The 19334-nt window shown below is 47.3% G+C and overlaps 1 protein-coding gene across 1 annotated transcript in view; it reads left to right on the forward strand.

Moving 5' to 3' along the window:
• Positions 1 to 18263, forward strand: part of LOC126141559 (uncharacterized) — a 447793-nt gene extending 429530 nt beyond the window's left edge. The window contains exons 9-10 of the mRNA XM_049915262.1: positions 16787 to 16797; positions 17891 to 18263. Coding sequence (XP_049771219.1) covers positions 16787 to 16797; positions 17891 to 18263 — 384 coding nt within the window. The remainder of the gene's footprint in view (positions 1 to 16786; positions 16798 to 17890) is intronic.
• The last annotated feature ends 1071 nt before the right edge of the window (positions 18264 to 19334 follow it).

A 19334-nucleotide genomic window follows, 5' to 3' on the forward strand; every position in this document is an offset into this window, starting at 1 on the left:
AAGGTGTAAGTCAACTACCCTGGCCAGCAAGATCTCCGGATCTGTCCCCCATTGAGCATGTTTGGGACTGGATGAAGCGTCGTCTCACGCGGTCTGCACGTCCAGCACGAACGCTGGTCCAACTGAGGCGCCAGCTGGAAATGGCATGGCAAGCCGTTCCACAGGACTACATCCAGCATCTCTACGATCGTCTCCATGGGAGAATAGCAGCCTGCATTGCTGCGAAAGGTGGATATACACTGTACTAGTGCCGACATTGTGCATGCTCTGTTGCCTGTGTCTATGTGCCTGTGGTTCTGTCAGTGTGATCATGTGATGTATCTGACCCCAGGAATGTGTCAATAAAGTTTCCCCTTCCTGGGACAATGAATTCGCGGTGTTCTTATTTCAATTTCCAGGAGTGTATATAGTTTCTGTGAGTTAGTAAGGGTAGAGGCTATACTTGACAACCGGAATAAATTAATAATAGGTTCCTTTTACCGACTCTCCTCACTCAGAAGATACACTTGCTGAATAGTTCAAATAAAACTTCAGTCTCTTTTCAAATAGGTACCCCATTCATACTATTATAGTTGTTGGTGACTTGAATCTACTCTCGATATGTTGGCGAAAATACATGTTGAAAGTCAATGGAAGGCATAAAACTTCGTACGAAATCGTACTGAGTGCCTTATCAAAAAATTATTTTGAAGAGTCAGTTCAGGAGACCACCCGAAGTGTAAATGGTTGCGAAAACATGCTTGATGACTTAGCAACAAATAATATTGACCAAATTAGGAGCTTCATGACAGGTACTGGGATCAATGACCACAACGTTGTTGTTGCTAGACACCCAGACCTACCAAAAGTAAACGCAAAATACATGTACACTCCTGGAAATGGAAAAAAGAACACATTGACACCGGTGTGTCAGACCCACCATACTTGCTCCGGACACTGCGAGAGGGCTGTACAAGCAATGACCACACGCACGGCACAGCGGACACACCAGGAACCGCGGTGTTGGCCGTCGAATGGCGCTAGCTGCGCAGCATTTGTGCACCGCCGCCGTCAGTGTCAGCCAGTTTGCCGTGGCATACGGAGCTCCATCGCAGTCTTTAACACTGGTAGCATGCCGCGACAGCGTGGACGTGAACCGTATATGCAGTTGACGGACTTTGAGCGAGGGCGTATAGTGGGCATGCGGAAGGCCGGATGGACGTACCGCCGAATTGCTCAACACGTGGGGCGTGAGGTCTCCACAGTACATCGATGTTGTCGCCAGTGGTCGGCGGAAGGTGCACGTGCCCGTCGACCTGGGACCGGACCGCAGCGACGCACGGATGCACTCCAAGACCGTAGGATCCTACGCAGTGCCTTAGGGGACCGCACCGCCACTTCCCAGCAAATTAGGGACACTGTTGCTCCTGGGGTATCGGCGAGGACCATTCGCAACCGTCTCCATGAAGCTGGGCTACGGTCCCGCACACCGTTAGGCCGTCTTCCGCTCACGCCCCAACATCGTGCAGCCCGCCTCCAGTGGTGTCGCGACAGGCGTGAATGGAGGGACGAATGGAGACGTGTCGTCTTCAGCGATGAGAGTCGCTTCTGCCTTGGTGCCAATGATGGTCGTATGCGTGTTTGGCGCCGTGCAGGTGAGCGCCACAATCAGGACTGCATACGACCGAGGCACACAGGGCCAACACCCGGCATCATGGTGTGGGGAGCGATCTCATACACTGGCCGTACACCACTGGTGATCGTCGAGGGGACACTGAATAGTGCACGGTACATCCAAACCGTCATCGAACCCATCGTTCTACCATTCCTAGACCGGCAAGGGAACTTGCTGTTCCAACAGGACAATGCACGTCCGCATGTATCCCGTGCCACCCAACGTGCTCTAGAAGGTGTAAGTCAACTACTCTGGCCAGCAAGATCTCCGGATCTGTCCCCCATTGAGCACGTTTGGGACTGGATGAAGCGGTGTCTCACGCGGTCTGCACGTCCAGCACGAACGCTGGTCCAACTGAGGCGCCAGGTGGAAATGGCATGGCAAGCCGTTCCACAGGACTACATCCAGCATCTCTACGATCGTCTCCATGGGAGAATAGCAGCCTGCATTGCTGCGAAAGGTGGATATACACTGTACTAGTGCCGACATTGTGCATGCTCTGTTGCCTGTGTCTATGTGCCTGTGGTTCTGTCAGTGTGATCATGTGATTTATCTGACCCCAGGAATGTGTCAATAAAGTTTCCCCTTCCTGGGACAATGAATTCACGGCGTTCTTATTTCAATTTCCAGGAGTGTATTTAGAAATCAGAAAAAAGTTCGCTTAACACATTAGGAAAGAGTCTCCACTTCTTACAGTCTGGATATAAGCGTACACCAGATGTGGTTCAAATTCAAATAAATAGTATCGACGGGAATTGAGAGATATATACCAAATAATTTATTAAGATATGGTCCTAGTCCCCATGGTACACAAAACAGGTCAGAACGTTGTTGCAGAAGCAACGAACAAAGTATGCCAAATTTATAAGAACGCAAAATCCCCGAATTGGTGACTTTTACTGAAGCTCAAAATTCAACACGAACTTCAGTGCGAGATGCTTTTGATAGTTTTCACAACAAAACTCTGTCTAGGAACCTGGCAGAAAACGCAAGGAGATCGCGGTCGTATGTAAAGTACACCAGTGGCAATACGGAATCGCAGCGCGACAGCATTGGTAATGTTATTGACGACAGTGCCACTAAAGCAGAGCAACGAAACATGGTTTTCCGAAATTCCCTCAAAAAATACGACGAAGTAAACTTCCAGAATTCAAATGAAGAACAACTGCCAACAAGAGTAACTTAGAAGTAGATTTCCTAGGTGTAGCGAAGCAGCTTAAAACGCATAAGAAAGACAAGGCCTCCTGTTCATATTGTATACGTCACCTTTTTTTCAGAATATGCTGATACAGTAGCTCCACACTTAGCAATCATCCACAACCGCTCGCTTGCAGAAAGATCCTTACCCAAAGTCTGGGAAGTTCCCCAAGTCACACCAACACCAAAGAAAGATAATAGGAGTAATCCGCTGAATTACAGACCCATATCGCTAACGTCGATTTGCAATAGGATTTTGGAACATTTATTGTGCTCGAGCGTTATGAACTACCTCGAAGAAAATGATATATTGGCAAATACACAACAGAGATTAAGAAAATACTGTTCATTATTCTCATGAAGTAATGAGTGCTGTCGATAGGGGACGTCAAATTGATTCCATATTTTCATTTTTCCAGAAGATTTTTCACTCTATTTCTCACACGCAACTTCTAATTAAATTGTGTGCTTATGGAGTATCGTCTCAGTTGTGTGACTGTATTAGTAATTTCCTGTCAGAAAGGTCACAGTTCATAGTAACTGATGAAAAGTCATCGAGTAAAACAGAAGTAATATCTGGCATTCCCCAAGGAATTACAGGGTGTCCCACTCAAACCTCCCTGATTTCAAAGACCCGAGTAAAAAACACAGTAGATACGGCAATGAAAAATGCACCACATTGTAGAGCATCTCAAAGAATTTATTTATTTATCATCAATACACCTCTACATGTGAACCATTTGTTGCACGAAGAATATCGAGTCTATATTCAATTTTTTGCCAAGTTATTTCTAACGTTTCCTCTGTCATTGTTGCAAGCGCATTAGTGATACGATCTGGCAATTTACGAATATCGTCCACTTTGGTCTCATACACGCGGTCCTTCACAAATCCTCACATGAAGAAATCAAGCGGCGTAATGTCGCGTGAACGTGGTGGCCAGGCAATGGGTCCTCCGCGTCCGATCCAACGATTGGGAAATTTCCTATCCTGGAACTTGCGAACAGTCGTTGACCAATGTGGCGGAGCTCCATCTTGGTGAAAAATTATGTTGGGTTGCAAGTCTTGTATCTGAGGGTGCACAAACTGCTCCAATATGTCCACATACACTGACCCATTTACTGTTGGTTCCGCAAGGAAGAACGGCCCAACAATCCTCATGTGCATTAACCAGCATCAGACGTTTAGTTTAGGGCTATCATGAACATGTTCAATGACAACGTGAGGATTTTGCGAACCCCAAATCCAAACATTATGCCTATTAACCCTTCCTGATAGATGAAAGGTTGCCTCATCTCAGAACAAACATCTTTGCAGGAAGCTGGCATCCATATCAGTACACTGCAGCATATCTGCAGTAAATTGTTGTTGGCGTGGTTTGTCGTTCGGCGTCAACTGTTGCAGAATTTGCACTTTGTAAGCGCAAATACGAAGACGCTGGTGAACTACACGGTGCAATGTTGATCGAGGTACATCAAGTTTCCTAGATGCTTGACGAATTGACTTACTTGGGCTTCAAGGAAACGTTTGTGTGATGTCCTCCACTGTCTCTTCTGAAACTCCTTAGTGTGTACCACCAGAATGTTTCAGAACACTGTCTATTGCCAGAAACTTCCTACACAATTCCTTAATTGTTTTCACGTCAGGTGGATCAAATTCATACACACGACGATAATTTCTTTGCACAGAATCGGCCATTTTGTTTCTGCTAAAGCACACTACTTCTTGCGCGCGCTGCTGTGGAGTCACCATTTTCACTTCATGCGACCATGCTGCACTTTGGCGACGAGACTTTGCACTTCTGACGCGGGAATATAAGTTCTTTGAGATGGTCTCCAATGTGGTGCATTTTTCACTGTCATATCTACTGTGGTTTTTCTGTCCTGAGTCCTTGAAATCAGGGAGATTTGAGTGGGACATGCTGTATTATAGGCCCTCTGTTATTTCTGACATACTAGATCGATTTAGGAGACAACCTGAGCAGCTCACTTAGATTGTTTGCTGTTATGTATCATCTTGCAAAATCATCAGAGGATCAAAACGAGTTTAAGTATGATTTAGACAAGATATCTATGTTGTTGTTGTTGTTGTTGTGGTCTTCAGTCCTGAGACTGGTTTGATGCAGCTCTCCATGCTAATCTATCTTGTGCAAGCTTCTTCATCTACCAGTACCTCCTGCAACCTATATCCTTCTGAATCTGCTTACTGTACTCATCTCTTGGTCTCCCTCTACGATTTTTACCCTCCACGCTGCCCTCCAATGCCAAATTTGTGATCCCTTGATGCCTCAGAATATGTCCTACCAACCGATCCCTTCTTCTAGTCAAGTTGTGCCACAAACTTCTCTTCTCCCCAATCCTATTCAATACCTCCTCATTAGTTACGAGATCTACCCACCTAACCTTCAACATTCTTCTGTAGGACCACATACACTCCTGGAAATGGAAAAAAGAACACATTGACACCGGTGTGTCAGACCCACCATACTTGCTCCGGACACTGCGAGAGGACTGTACAAGCAATGATCACACGGACGGCACAGCGGACACACCAGGAACCGCGGTGTTGGCCGTCGAATGGCGCTAGCTGCGCAGCATTTGTGCACCGCCGCCGTCAGTGTCAGCCAGTTTGCCGTGGCATACGGAGCTCCATCGCAGTCTTTAACACTGGTAGCATGCCGCGACAGCGTGGACGTGAACCGTATGTGCAGTTGACGGACTTTGAGCGAGGGCGTATAGTGGGCATGCGGGAGGCCGGGTGGACGTACCGCCGAATTGCTCAACACGTGGGGCGTGACGTCTCCACAGTACATCGATGTTGTCGCCAGTGGTCGGCGGAAGGTGCACGTGCCCGTCGACCTGGGACCGGACCGCAGCGACGCACGGATGCACGCCAAGACCGTAGGATCCTACGCAGTGCCGTAGGGGACCGCACCGCCACTTCCCAGCAAATTAGGGACACTGTTGCTCCTGGGGTATCGGCGAGGACCATTCGCAACCGTCTCCATGAAGCTGGGCTACGGTCCCGCACACCGTTAGGCCGTCTTCCGCTCACGCCCCAACATCGTGCAGCCCGCCTCCAGTGGTGTCGCGACAGGCGTGAATGGAGGGACGAATGGAGACGTGTCGTCTTCAGCGATGAGAGTCGCTTCTGCCTTGGTGCCAATGATGGTCGTATGCGTGTTTGGCGCCGTGCAGGTGAGCGCCACAATCAGGACTGCATACGACCGAGGCACACAGGGCCAACACCCGGCATCATGGTGTGGGGAGCGATCTCCTACACTGGCCGTACACCACTGGTGATCGTCGAGGGGACACTGAATAGTGCACGGTACATCCAAACCGTCATCGAACCCATCGTTCTACCATTCCTAGACCGGCAAGGGAACTTGCTGTTCCAACAGGACAATGCACGTCCGCATGTATCCCGTGCCACCCAACGTGCTCTAGAAGGTGTAAGTCAACTACCCTGGCCAGCAAGATCTCCGGATCTGTCCCCCATTGAGCATGTTTGGGACTGGATGAAGCGTCGTCTCACGCGGTCTGCACGTCCAGCACGAACGCTGTCCAACTGAGGTGCCAGGTGGAAATGGCATGGCAAGCCGTTCCACAGGACTACATCCAGCATCTCTACGATCGTCTCCATGGGAGAATAGCAGCCTGCATTGCTGCGAGAGGTGGATATACACTGTACTAGTGCCGACATTGTGCATGCTCTGTTGCCTGTGTCTATGTGCCTGTGGTTCTGTCAGTGTGATTATGTGATGTATCTGACCCCAGGAATGTGTCAATAAAGTTTCCCCTTCCTGGGACAATGAATTCATGGTGTTCTTATTTCAATTTCCAGGAGTGTATCTATATGACGCAAAAAGTGACAACAGACTCCAAATAATGAAAAGTGTGAAGACATCCACGTGAGTACTAAACGGAATTCGCTAAATTTAGGTTACACGAAAAATCGCACAAACCTAAAGGCTGTAAACTCAATTAAATACATGGGCATTACAATTACAAGTAACTTAAATTGGAATGATCACATAGATAAAGTTATGGGCAACGCAAACCAGCAACGCAATTTATAGGCGGAAAAATGTAACAGGTGTACTACAGACACTGGTTGTCCCCAGTTTCAGGGAGCATTGCTGTCCGGTGTGGGTCGACATCAGATAGGATTGACCGAGGATATCGAAAAAGTTCAAAGAATGGCAGGACGTGTTGCACTATCGCGAAATAATGGAGAGAGTGCCATGGATGTGATACACGAATTCGGGTGGCAGTCATTAAAACAAAGGCGTTTCTCGCTGCGTCATGAAATTTCGATGGCCACTCCTCAGAGTGCGAAAATATTTTGTTGGCGTCCACCTACATAGGGAGAAATGATTATCGTAATTAAATAAGAGAAATCAGAACTCGCACGGAAAGATTTAAGTGTTCGATTTGGCTGCACGCTGTTCAAAGTGGTTCAAATGGCTGTGAGCACTATGGGACTTAACATCTGAGGTCATCAGTCCCCTAGAACTTCGAACTACTTAAACCTAAATAACCTAAGGACGTCACACACATCCATACGCGAGGCAGGATTCTAACCTACGACCGTAGTGGTCGCACGGTTCCAGACTGTAGCGCCTAGAACCGTTCGGCCACAGCGGCCGGCCCCGCGCGCTGTTCGAGTAAGGATGGGTAGAAAAATAGCTTGAAGGTGGTTCGATGAACACTCTGCCAGTCACTTTATTGTGAACTGGAGAATAATCATGTAGATATAAATGTATATCGGGTCTATGAAGGACACTCAAGAGTTCAAAACGTCCGGAGTGTACAAAATTGGTTCAAATGGTTCAAATGGTTCTGAGCACTATGGGACTCAACTGCTGAGGTCATTAGTAGAGATGGGGGATCCGCTCTTGAACTAATTCATAGAGTTGAATCTTTCAAAGGAGTGAACAATCAGTGATTCAGAAAAAAAGAACGGTAGCTCCAAACGTTTCCCACGGCAGAGAGAGAGAGAGAGAGAGAGAGAGAGAGAGAGACGGAGCATATCAGCAGCGCCTCTGCTGGTCAGAGCACAGTGCACGCCACACAACACAGCCAGCGCCGGCCTCTGCCCTGCTTCTACCTTGGCTGCCTGCATTGTGCAGTGCCCCATTGGATTTTGTGTTTCACATATGCCGTGCCGTCTCTGTGCGTCGTCTGCCGCGCGCAGTGTCTGGCGCAGCTTAACTTTGCATCGCACTCTGTCGGCGATCGTTTCAGTCGCACGTCCTGTCCTCTGGGTAGTTGATGCGAGCAACAGGACAGAGAGCCACCTAGCGGATAACATAGGAACTACTTGCAACAACCTGCTCGCAAGGGAATGGACGATTTGTCTCGGAGCGGGTGAGTTCACCGCTCCCCCCACCCTCGGAACTCGCCCGCTCAACGCTCACCCCACCGTTCTCGACTCTAGCCAGAGCGTTGAGCAAAGCAACTCAGGTGTCACTCTGGTCTCTGCGGTCTTAGCTCACGCACTAATACAGCTCGCGGCTCGACCTGCTCGAGTCAGCGCCTCTGCATCGGAGTTCGTCCCTACTGGATACTGTTCTTCGTAGTAATACCGCTATGTATATTACATTATTATGTTATGTATACATCAATTGTTTTTATTTTATTTTTATTTGTTTAAACTGATTAGATTAGGTTCCTGATGACTCCTCTTACTATAGGATTTTTATTATGGACGCTCGAATTTACGCTTTAATTACGAGCGAACCGATGAACGTATCACAAACTCTGATACACCAATATTTTCCTTGTTTTATTCTGCGTAAGGCTGCAGCACTTTCGTTTTACAGTCAAATTTATATATTTTTTTCTTATTCTGGTACGGATTTTGCGATTTTAGGCGTCTTCGGAAGGAAACGTTCACTTTCAAAATATATGGCTTGCGATTTATTTGTATGAGGTTAATGAAATTTTAATACATTATAGCCAAATATATTGTTAATGTAAATCTCAAGTTACAACATTTTCCGATCACCCAAAAAACCACGATAGTGCAAAATAAATCAATAATCAAAAACTTTGTCATATCGTGGAAATTTCAATAAACAATACAAAATTCTTACTCATTATCTGTGTTACTTCAAAATAGGATCAAATAAGGTCAAAATACAGGTATAGTACTGGAATAAACCAAGTTCAAAGGGCAATGTGCCTTCCATTTATTTTCTATTGTAAATGAGTGGTGAGTCATGAAAAAGAGCTAATTCATTTCAGGGAGTGAACAGTTCTGATCCAATCTCTGAAAAGAACAGTTTTGCCCATCTCTAGTCATTAGTCCCCTAGAACTTAGAACTAGTTAAACCTAAGTAACCTAAGGACATCACAAACATCCATGCCCGAGGCAGGATTCGAACCTGCGACCGTAGCGGTCTTGCAGTACAAAATTCCAAGTCTGTGTGGCTGTTACAGCCTCGGGCGAAACAGAAGTGGTGCTTACACCTACACTATCCGGACAAATCAGCCATGTCAGAACAGGCTTTAGAAAATCGACGCCGAATAGTATTCGACGAAACTTCTGACATTATAAGGACGAAGGATTTGGGAATAGCGTTATAAAAGACGCCATAGAAATAAAAATATCTGAGAACACTTTCAGTAAGGACGGCGGTTTGCAGCTCAGCGCAGCCGGGACCTGGACATCGCGAGATTGAAGAGGGCGCGGCGGACGAGGGACGAATACACTTGCCACGATTGGCGAGGAAGAGAGCACTAGTGACGTCACAGCAAGCAGTCGCCACGGCGACACGGCAGTCATTCACCACTTGATAATTGCCGACGACAGATTTGAAGAAGGCTCGTGGGATTTTACCCGCCTGACGCGGCTGGAAGCCCGAGAAGATTTTTCTTGATACAGAATTTGGTCTCAAATCTTTCTATCTGTTGCCTTATGTGGACTAACATGAACAGTACTTCTTGTCTGGCAGCGGCTTACTTATTATTTTCTCTTCCGTTATTACTCAAAAAATCCTCTTAAGCTGGCACTACAACGAAACCTAATCTGAGATGGAGAAACTACTGAAGGGACGTATTTTGTTTCATTTGGTAGAAGACATGACGCTTTATTTACGTGAATCATGTTGCATAAAGTGGAAAACTTGTTTAAGTTATGGGCATATTTTTAAATTAATGTTTGTTTAATACACTCCTGAAAATTGAAATAAGAACACCGTGAATTCATTGTCCCAGGAAGAGGAAACTTTATTGACACATTCCTGGGGTCAGATACATCACATGATCACACTGACAGAACCACAGGCACATAGACACAGGCAACAGAGCATGCACAATGTCGGCACTAGTACAGTGTATATCCACCTTTCGCAGCAATGCAGGCTGCTATTCGCCCATGGAGACGATCGTAGAGATGCTGGATGTAGTCCTGTGGAACGGCTTGCCATGCCATTTCCACCTGGCGCCTCAGTTGGACCAGCGTTCGTGCTGGACGTGCAGACCGCGTGAGACGACGCTTCATCCAGTCCCAAACATGCTCAATGGGGGACAGATCCGGAGATCTTGCTGGCCAGGGTAGTTGACTTACACCTTATAGAGCACGTTGGGTGGCACGGGATACATGCAGACGTGCATTGTCCTGTTGGAACAGCAAGTTCCCTTGCCGCATACGACCATCATTGGCACCAAGGCAGAAGCGACTCTCATCGCTGAAGACGACACGTCTCCATTCGTCCCTCCATTCAAGCCTGTCGCGACACCACTGGAGGCGGGCTGCACGATGTTGGGGCGTGAGCGGAAGACGGCCTAACGGTGTGCGGGACCGTAGCCCAGCTTCATGGAGACGGTTGCGAATGGTCCTCGCCGATACCCCAGGAGCAACAGTGTCCCTAATTTGCTGGGAAGTGGCGGTGCGGTCCCCTACGGCACTGCGTAGGATCCTACGGTCTTGGCGTGCATCCGTGCGTCGCTGCGGTCCGGTCCCAGGTCGACGGGCACGTGCACCTTCCGCCGACCACTGGCGACAACATCGATGTACTGTGGAGACCTCACGCCCCACGTGTTGAGCAATTCGGCGGTACGTCCACCCGGCCTCCCGCATGCCCACTATACGCCCTCGCTCAAAGTCCGTCAACTGCACATACGGTTCACGTCCACGCTGTCGTGGCATGCTACCAGTGTTAAAGACTGCGATGGAGCTCCGTATGCCACGGCAAACTGGCTGACACTGACGGCGGCGGTGCACAAATGCTGCGCAGCTAGCGCCATTCGACGGCCAACACCGCGGTTCCTGGTGTGTCCGTTGTGCTGTGCGTGTGATCATTGCTTGTACAGCCCTCTCGCAGTGTCCGGAGCAAGTATGGTGGGTCTGACACACCGGTGTCAATGTGTTCTTTTTTCCATTTCCAGGAGTGTAGTTTTATATACCATTTCGAGTTATGACAACAGACAGAACGAAAGTGGCAATGTGTTATTTATTTCAACTTAATTTACTGCTACACCTTGTTTATAGACGGTCCAGTCACATTAATGTGACTATCTCACAAAAGCCTGAATAACCACCTTTTTCAGCGCTGACCGCTGCGAGATTCAGTGAGATTCTGGAAGGTACAGACGGTGATGTGGAGTCACACCGACTCCAGAGGTTTCTCGGCTGAGGATTCATGGCGCGAACAGCCCGATCGAGGTGGTCCCACAGGATTCTCGACTGCGTCTAAATCCGGGAAGTTTGGTGACCAGGGGAGTACGGTAAATTCTTCCTGGTGTTCTTCAAACCATGCACGTATAATGCGAGCGGTGTGACACGTTGCATTGTCCTGCTGGTAGATGCCATCACACCGAGGAGGAAAAAAATGCATGAAAGGGTGGACATTACCCTCAAGGATAGACGCATGCTTGAGTTGATTCATTATGCCATCGACAATAGCGAGACCACTCTGGAAATGCCATGAAAGTATTCCCCAGACCATAGCGCTCCCTCCTTGTTTGCTTACAGACTTTTCCCGACGTACACGCCAACGGCCATCTGTCGGATGGAGCATAAAAAGTGATTCAGCCGAGGCCATCTCCCGCCGTCGAGTGGACGTCCAGTCATGGTATTAGCGTGCGAATTCCATCCCTCGTTGCCGACAAACTGCAGTCAGCACGCTTGCCAGGCACCTACTACGGAGGCCCATAAGCAGCAACGTTCACTGAACGATTGTTTAGGAGACATTGTTCGTAGACCCTTGATTCATGTGGGCGGTCAGTTATTAAGCAGTTGCACCTCTATACGCACGTACACATCTCCGCAGCCATCGCTCACTCCTGTCACCGAGCGAGGTGGCGCAGTGCTTAGCACACTGGACTTACTATTCGGGAGGACGACGGTTCAATTCCGTGTCTGCCCATCCTGATTTAGGTTTTCCGTGGTTTTCCAAAATCGCTCCAGGATAGTGCCGGGATGGTTCCTTTGAAAGGGCACGGCTGACTTCCTTCCCTGTCCTTCCCTAACCCGATGAGACCGATGACCTCGCTGTCTAGTCTCCTCCCTCAAAACAACCCAGCTTCTGTCACTTACGTCGCGTCGTGCACCACAGTTGCCTCTGCGTCTGCTTTGGATAGTGCTGTTTTTTCCATGCACGGTATGCTTTAACCGAGGTGGCAGGTGACCTGTTTACAACCATAGACGTTTCTGAAATGCTTTCACCTTTGGCTCGAAAGCAAATGATCATGCCCTTTTAGAGGTCAGATAAATCGATCCGCTTCCGCATTAAGACTACGATTTCATTGTTCTCCGCTTCCCAGACGCGCTTTATGTACTCTCCACTGATAGTGCTGCTATTTGCCGTCTGTGAGTGGTTATTTCAAATGGTACTGAGGACTATGCGACTTAACATCTGAGGTCATCAGTCTCTGAGACTTAGAACTACTTAAACCTAACTAACCTAAGGACATCACACACATCCATGCCCGAGGCAGGATTCGAACCTGCGACCGCAGCAGCCGCGTGGTTCCAGACTGAAGCGCCTAGAACCGCTCGGCCATCGCGGCCGGCGCAGTGCTTATTTGCTCGCTGACTTAGAACAGAGGTGGTGTGGTCATATTAATGTGACTTGACCCACACTGAGGTGACAAAAGTCACGGGATAACTCCTAATATCGTATCGGACCTCCTTTTGCCCTCGTCCCGCAGTAACTCGACGCGTCATGCGCTCAAAAAGTCGTTAGAAGTCCCCTTTATAAGTATTTATACATGCTGCCTCTATAGCCGTCCATAATAACGAAAGTGCAGCCCGTGCCGGATTTTGTGCATGTCTGATCTCGCGATTACGTCGCATAAATGTTCCATAGAATGTATGCCGGGCGATCTGGGTGACCATTTCATTCGCTCGAATTGTCTAGAATGTTCCACAGAGTAATCGCCGACAATTGTGGCCCATTGACATGGCATTGTCATCCACAAAAATTACATCGTTTTTTTAGGAACATGAAGTCCATGAATGGCTGCAAATGGTCTCCAATCAGCCGAACACAGCAACTTCCAGTCAATGATCGGTTCAGTTGGACCAGAGGAGCCAGACCATACAGTGTCAACACAGCCCATTATGGAGCCACAGTGAATTGTTGGCAACATGGTCCATAGTTTTGGGGAGTCGGCGCCACTTTGGAGCCCTACCATCAGCTGCAGCCAACTGAAATTGGGACTCATCTCACCAGGCCACGGTTTTTCAGTCCGTCTAGGGTCCAACCGATATGGTCACGAGCCCAGGAGAGATGCTGTAGGCGATGTCGTGCTGTTAGCAAAAGGCACTCGCGTCCGTCGCTTACTGCCATAGCCCGCTAACCCCAAATTTCGTAGCACTGTCCAAACGGATGCGTTCGTCGTACGCCCCACGTTGATTTCTGCGATTATTTCAAGCGACGTTGCTGATCTGTATGCACTGACAACTCTACGTAAATGCCACTGCTGTCGGTCGTTAAGTGAAGGCCGTTAGCCACATCGTTGTCCGTGGTGAGAGGTAATGTCTCAGATTTGGAATTCTCATCACACTCTCGACACTGGGGATCTCGGAATACTGAATTCCTTGACAATTTCCGAAACGGTAAGTCCCATGCGTCTGTTAATTCCGGTCATGCGCCATAGCACGTCAGAAACGTTTCCACGTGACTCGTCTGTGTACAAATGATAATAATTCGTCCAATGCACGGCCCTTTTCTACCTTGCGTACGCGATACTACCGCTATTCGTATATATGTATTTGTCTATCCCATGACTTCCGTACCCTGAGTGTAAAGCATATATGAAAAAAACTCCTGTGAAAGTGTCTGGTGTCGCATATTTGCTTTTCCTATTTGTGACAATTGGAGACCAGCGCTGAAGGAAAATGATGGCCTATCTCCTGGCGCTGACGAAGGCAAAATTGGCGAGCGTAGTGTGGGACTGTGAGGGGGAGGATAAAGACCCTGAAAAAAAATCGGTTGAGTACTTGCACTTGAAATCAAAGGATCCGCTCTCGAGGTTTGCACAGTCTGCCAGAAAGTTTCAGTTTTGAACCTGTTTCCGTCCTCTGATGTTTTAAAGTGGTTCTCAGTACATTTTTAACATATGAGAGTTGCCCAGAAAGTAATGCACCCCATTCTTTTTTCGGAAAAAATGCTACGAATGCGAAACGTTACGTGCGTATTATTTGAAGTCTCCTGAGTGAGTCACTTCCGACTGATAGCATAGCAGCAGGACAGTTTCAAAATGTCATCTACAGGTGACGCACGTTGCAAACAACGTGCCGCCATTGAATTTTTCACTGCGGAGAAAGAAACTGTAGGCAATATTCATAAACGCTAGTGCAAAGTCTGTGGAGCATCTGGTGTCGACGGAAGTACAGTTAGTCGATGAGCACAGAGGGTGAGGTCTTGTGAAGGCGGTTCGGCGTAATTCCATGATTTGCAGCAGTCGGAGAGACAGAATGAGATTTTCACTTTGCAGCCTAGTGTACGCTGATATGAAACTTCCTGGCAGATTAAAACTGTGTGCCGGACCGAGACTCGAACTCGGGACCTTTGCCTTTCGCGGGCAAGTGCTCTACCATCTGAGCTACCCAAGCACGGCTCACGCCCCGTCGTCGCAGCTTCACTTCTGCCAGTACCTCGTCTCCTACCTTCCAAACTTTACAGAAGCTCTCCTGCGAACCTTGCAGAACTAGCACTCCTGAAATAAAGGTACTGGGACGGGGCGTGAGACGTGCCTGGGTAGCTCAGATGGTGGAGCACTTGCCCCTGAAAGGCAAAGGTCCCGAGTTCGAGTCTCGGTCCGGCACACAGTTTTAATCTGCCAGGAAGTTTCAGTCGGGGAGACTATCCACGGCTGTCACACCTGACCTAGCCCCCTCGGACTTTCACTTGTTTGGGCCATTGAAGGATGCCATTTACGGAACACATTTTGAGGACGATGAGGGGCTGATTCACACAGTGAAGCACTCAATGATTGGTAAAAAAATTGAAACAAACTGCTGAGGTCATGGGCCCCTAAGCTTACACACTATTTAATCAGCTTAAACTAACTTACGCTAAGGAAAACACACACACCCATGATGGCCGAGTGAGGACTCGAAAATGGTTCAAAAGGCTCTGAGCACTATGGGACTTAACAGCTGCGGTCATCAGTCCCCTAGAACTTAGAACTACTTAAACCTAACTAACCTAAGGACATCACACACATCCATGCCCGAGGCAGGATTCGAACCTGCGGCCGTAGCAGTCGCGCGGTTCCGGACTGAGCGCCTAGAACCGCGAGACCACCGCGGCCGGCGGACCGTGAAAGACGCCTCAGACAGCGCGGCCCAAGCATGGGTACCGACAGGGCATACACGTTCTTGTTTCGCGCTGGAGGAAGGCCATAGAACGGGATGGAGATAATGTGAAAAAGTAGGGTGTGTGGATAAAACACCATTCTTTCGTGTGTGTGATTCTCATTACGTTCAGTAACGAACTGTTGAAGAAAAAAGTGCGGTGCTTTACTTTCTCGGCAACTCTCATAAATCCGGAGACCCTAGCCATGGAGCACCTGTAATAATTTACAAATCTTTAACATATTGCAGCGTGTCAGCAACTGTGAAATGTACAGCAAATAAACAATGTTTTCAGCCTTCAGTTGCAAGGTAATTTTATTCGTTTACCTAGGTTTCGATTCCAGTAATGGAATCTTCTTCAGAACCTATAAATTAAACCACATATGGACATATATTACTCACTAAAATGCATTATCAGTCTAATGATTGAATAATGAAGAAATTGTGATACTTACAACAATGAAATTATTTTGTGAGCCAAACACTGGCCATATCACAGATTAAAAATTAAAACATTAAAGACGCATAATCATAAGATTATGTCAGTCAAAATTAAAACCATTAGGGCGAACGTAGACGGAGCTGCGCCGGCCATAAATCAGGACCACACGTAAGCGGCTCGAAAACTAGGCGTCGTGAGCCGTTACGCGGCGAGGCTCGGCCGCGGCCAAGCGCATGCGCAAGCGCGAGAGACAAACTGTCTCAAAATTACTTAGAGCAAATATACATATAAATAAAATGTAACTGAAAGCTGTCTTACAATTGGACATACCTATCTATTGGTATAGCAACATTAAACAATTTACCTGAGAACAAACTACAAAGCCAAGGTATAATTTTTTTTTTTTTTTTTTTTTTTTTTTTTTTTTTACAGTAACTAACAATTAGTGTCAAAACCATGCGTGCTGAGCATAAAATGTCTTTAACATAAAAAGGCCTTAGCAACTATGTGTCATTACCAAGCATATAAGGAAATACAAAGACACACATGTACAATCACATTATAATAAAGGGACAAAGCAGATAGGGAAACAGCATCGGCCATTCGAGGCAGACTGTGGGTCAATTTCACTGAAGTAAAGGTTGAAATCCTTCGAAATAACTTCTATTCTTTAATTGCAGCTGATCATTAAGTAAGTTGTCCCTATCAATACTAAGATGTTTAAAAATTTGCAATTTTTTGCTGAACATCTGGTCCAAAAGGCGCATGCTCCTAAGCCTCTAAAAGACGCAGAGCTTTTGCATAATGAAGTAAAGGGATGCAGGCTAGACACCCTCGAAGAATTGCAAATTTTTAAACATCTTAGTATTGATAGGGACAACTTACTTAATGATCAGCTGCAATTAAAGAATAGAAGTTATTTCGAAGGATTTCAACCTTTACTTCAGTGAAATTGACCCACAGTCTGCCTCGAATGGCCGATGCTGTTTCCCTATCTGCTTTGTCCCTTTATTATAATGTGATTGTACATGTGTGTCTTTGTATTTCCTTATATGCTTGGTAATGACACATAGTTGCTAAGGCCTTTTTATGTTAAAGACATTTTATGCTCAGCACGCATGGTTTTGACACTAATTGTTAGTTACTGTAAAAAAAAAAAAAAAAAAAAAAAAAAAAAAAATTATACCTTGGCTTTGTAGTTTGTTCTCAGGTAAATTGTTTAATGTTGCTATACCAATAGATAGGTATGTCCAATTGTAAGACAGCTTTCAGTTACATTTTATTTATATGTATATTTGCTCTAAGTAATTTTGAGACAGTTTGTCTCTCGCGCTTGCGCATGCGCTTGGCCGCGGCCGAGCCTCGCCGCGTAACGGCTCACGACGCCTAGTTTTCGAGCCGCTTACGTGTGGTCCTGATTTATGGCCGGCGCAGCTCCGTCTACGTTCGCCCTAATGGTTTTAATTTTGACTGACATAATCTTATGATTATGCGTCTTTAATGTTTTAATTTTTAATCTGTGATATGGCCAGTGTTTGGCTCACAAAATAATTTCATTGTTGTAAGTATCACAATTTCTTCATTATTCAATCATTAGACTGATAATGCATTTTAGTGAGTAATATATGTCCATATGTGGTTTAATTTATAGGTTCTGAAGAAGATTCCATTACTGGAATCGAAACCTAGGTAAACGAATAAAATTACCTTGCAACTGAAGGCTGAAAACATTGTTTATTTGCACCTGTAATAATACCAGCTAATTCCGATATCCTCCTCCGCAGGTGTATCGACAGTTCGTCAGACGACGAGTGCGACTGCTCGGACGCCTCGTCGGGGCGGCTGTTCTTCTCGCTGGACTGCGCGTCCGGCGCCAGCACGACGCCGCTCGTCGCCAACAACAACACGACCAGCAGCGCCAGCAACAACAGCAGCGGCTGCGGCGGCGTCGCCACCAACCACGTGCAGGGCCAGCAGCAGGCCGCGGGCGCTCCGCCGCCGGCGCTCAAGCGCCACCAGCTGCAGCTGCAGCTGCACGACCAGGGCGGCGTGGGGTCGTGGCCGACCGCGCGCCGACCCGCCCCCGCCTCCCACAGCATGGTGCAGCTCGCCAGGAGCCTCAACGACGTGCCCAGCGCGCCAGAGTTCGTGCTCTAGCACAGGCGGACGCCCAGCACCGGGACCGGCGCCAGTCCACCGCGCCCGCCACTGTCCCAGCGTCTCAACAGACAGTCCAAACGTTCCGTCGACGAGTGTTGGCTTTGAAGGCAGTGCACGTTGTTCGTCACAGCTACCACAGGACGATGGCAAACGGACGACGACAATGTCTTTGGGACGCACTTTCACTACTCAGCAGCTGTACCAAATACGAACGTGGATGTCCAAAACAGCGATTGGACTGCACTCAGGGCACTGGGATGACTTGCTCACACTCTTTCAGCACTCTGCATGACCATTTCTAGTGGAATTCAGTGAGACTCTCCGCAACTAAAAGTGGCGCCAGAGAGAGTCTGTAGTTTCAGCTGCATCAGAGACACTGTTTAGTGCACTACATACTAGTTACAAGCTGGACTTCAAGACGGGAACGTAGTCATAAGTCTCCACTCTGTCTGAACAGATCACGTTCACCGTGTGACGGAGTAACTCGATATAATTATGATTTCCTTCCGTCCCGATCCTCAGTCCTTCTCTACCATGTTTTGAACCATTAAACTTCACAATAATATTTTCGCTTTCATTGACATTTCATTCTTCTGTACTCTTGGAGAGTGAGACAACTTTATTACCTATGACATGCAGTATACTTCCGAAAAAAAACTAGACCTTATCAGAATCATAAATATCTAACAACAGTATTTCATGGTGAGGGTAACTTCCCAAATAAAATGCGTAATCGAGTTGAAAATTGTACCTGAAATGACTCAGCTGCCTATTGCAAGACTTGCCGTGTGCCTGAGTCGTATTATACGAGCTGATCAAACGTCTCTTTGTGACATTCTGCTTACTTAGTACTGATGAAGATAATCGATTGACATTATTGTTACATCCGCTACATATAGCGCAATCGTCCTACTGTGGATGACGCAATATTGCTACTTGTTTGAGAGTTCAAGAATTTTCACCAGTTTTACCTGTTTCTTTCGTGAAGTACCAGGTAATACTGTATTATCCATTCCTCGTTGACGGCCTATTATTATCATACATAGCTGTCGCTAGGCTCACCTTCAT

This window comes from Schistocerca cancellata, chromosome 1, assembly GCF_023864275.1.
Source record: "Schistocerca cancellata isolate TAMUIC-IGC-003103 chromosome 1, iqSchCanc2.1, whole genome shotgun sequence".
Classification (NCBI taxonomy): domain Eukaryota; kingdom Metazoa; phylum Arthropoda; class Insecta; order Orthoptera; family Acrididae; genus Schistocerca; species Schistocerca cancellata.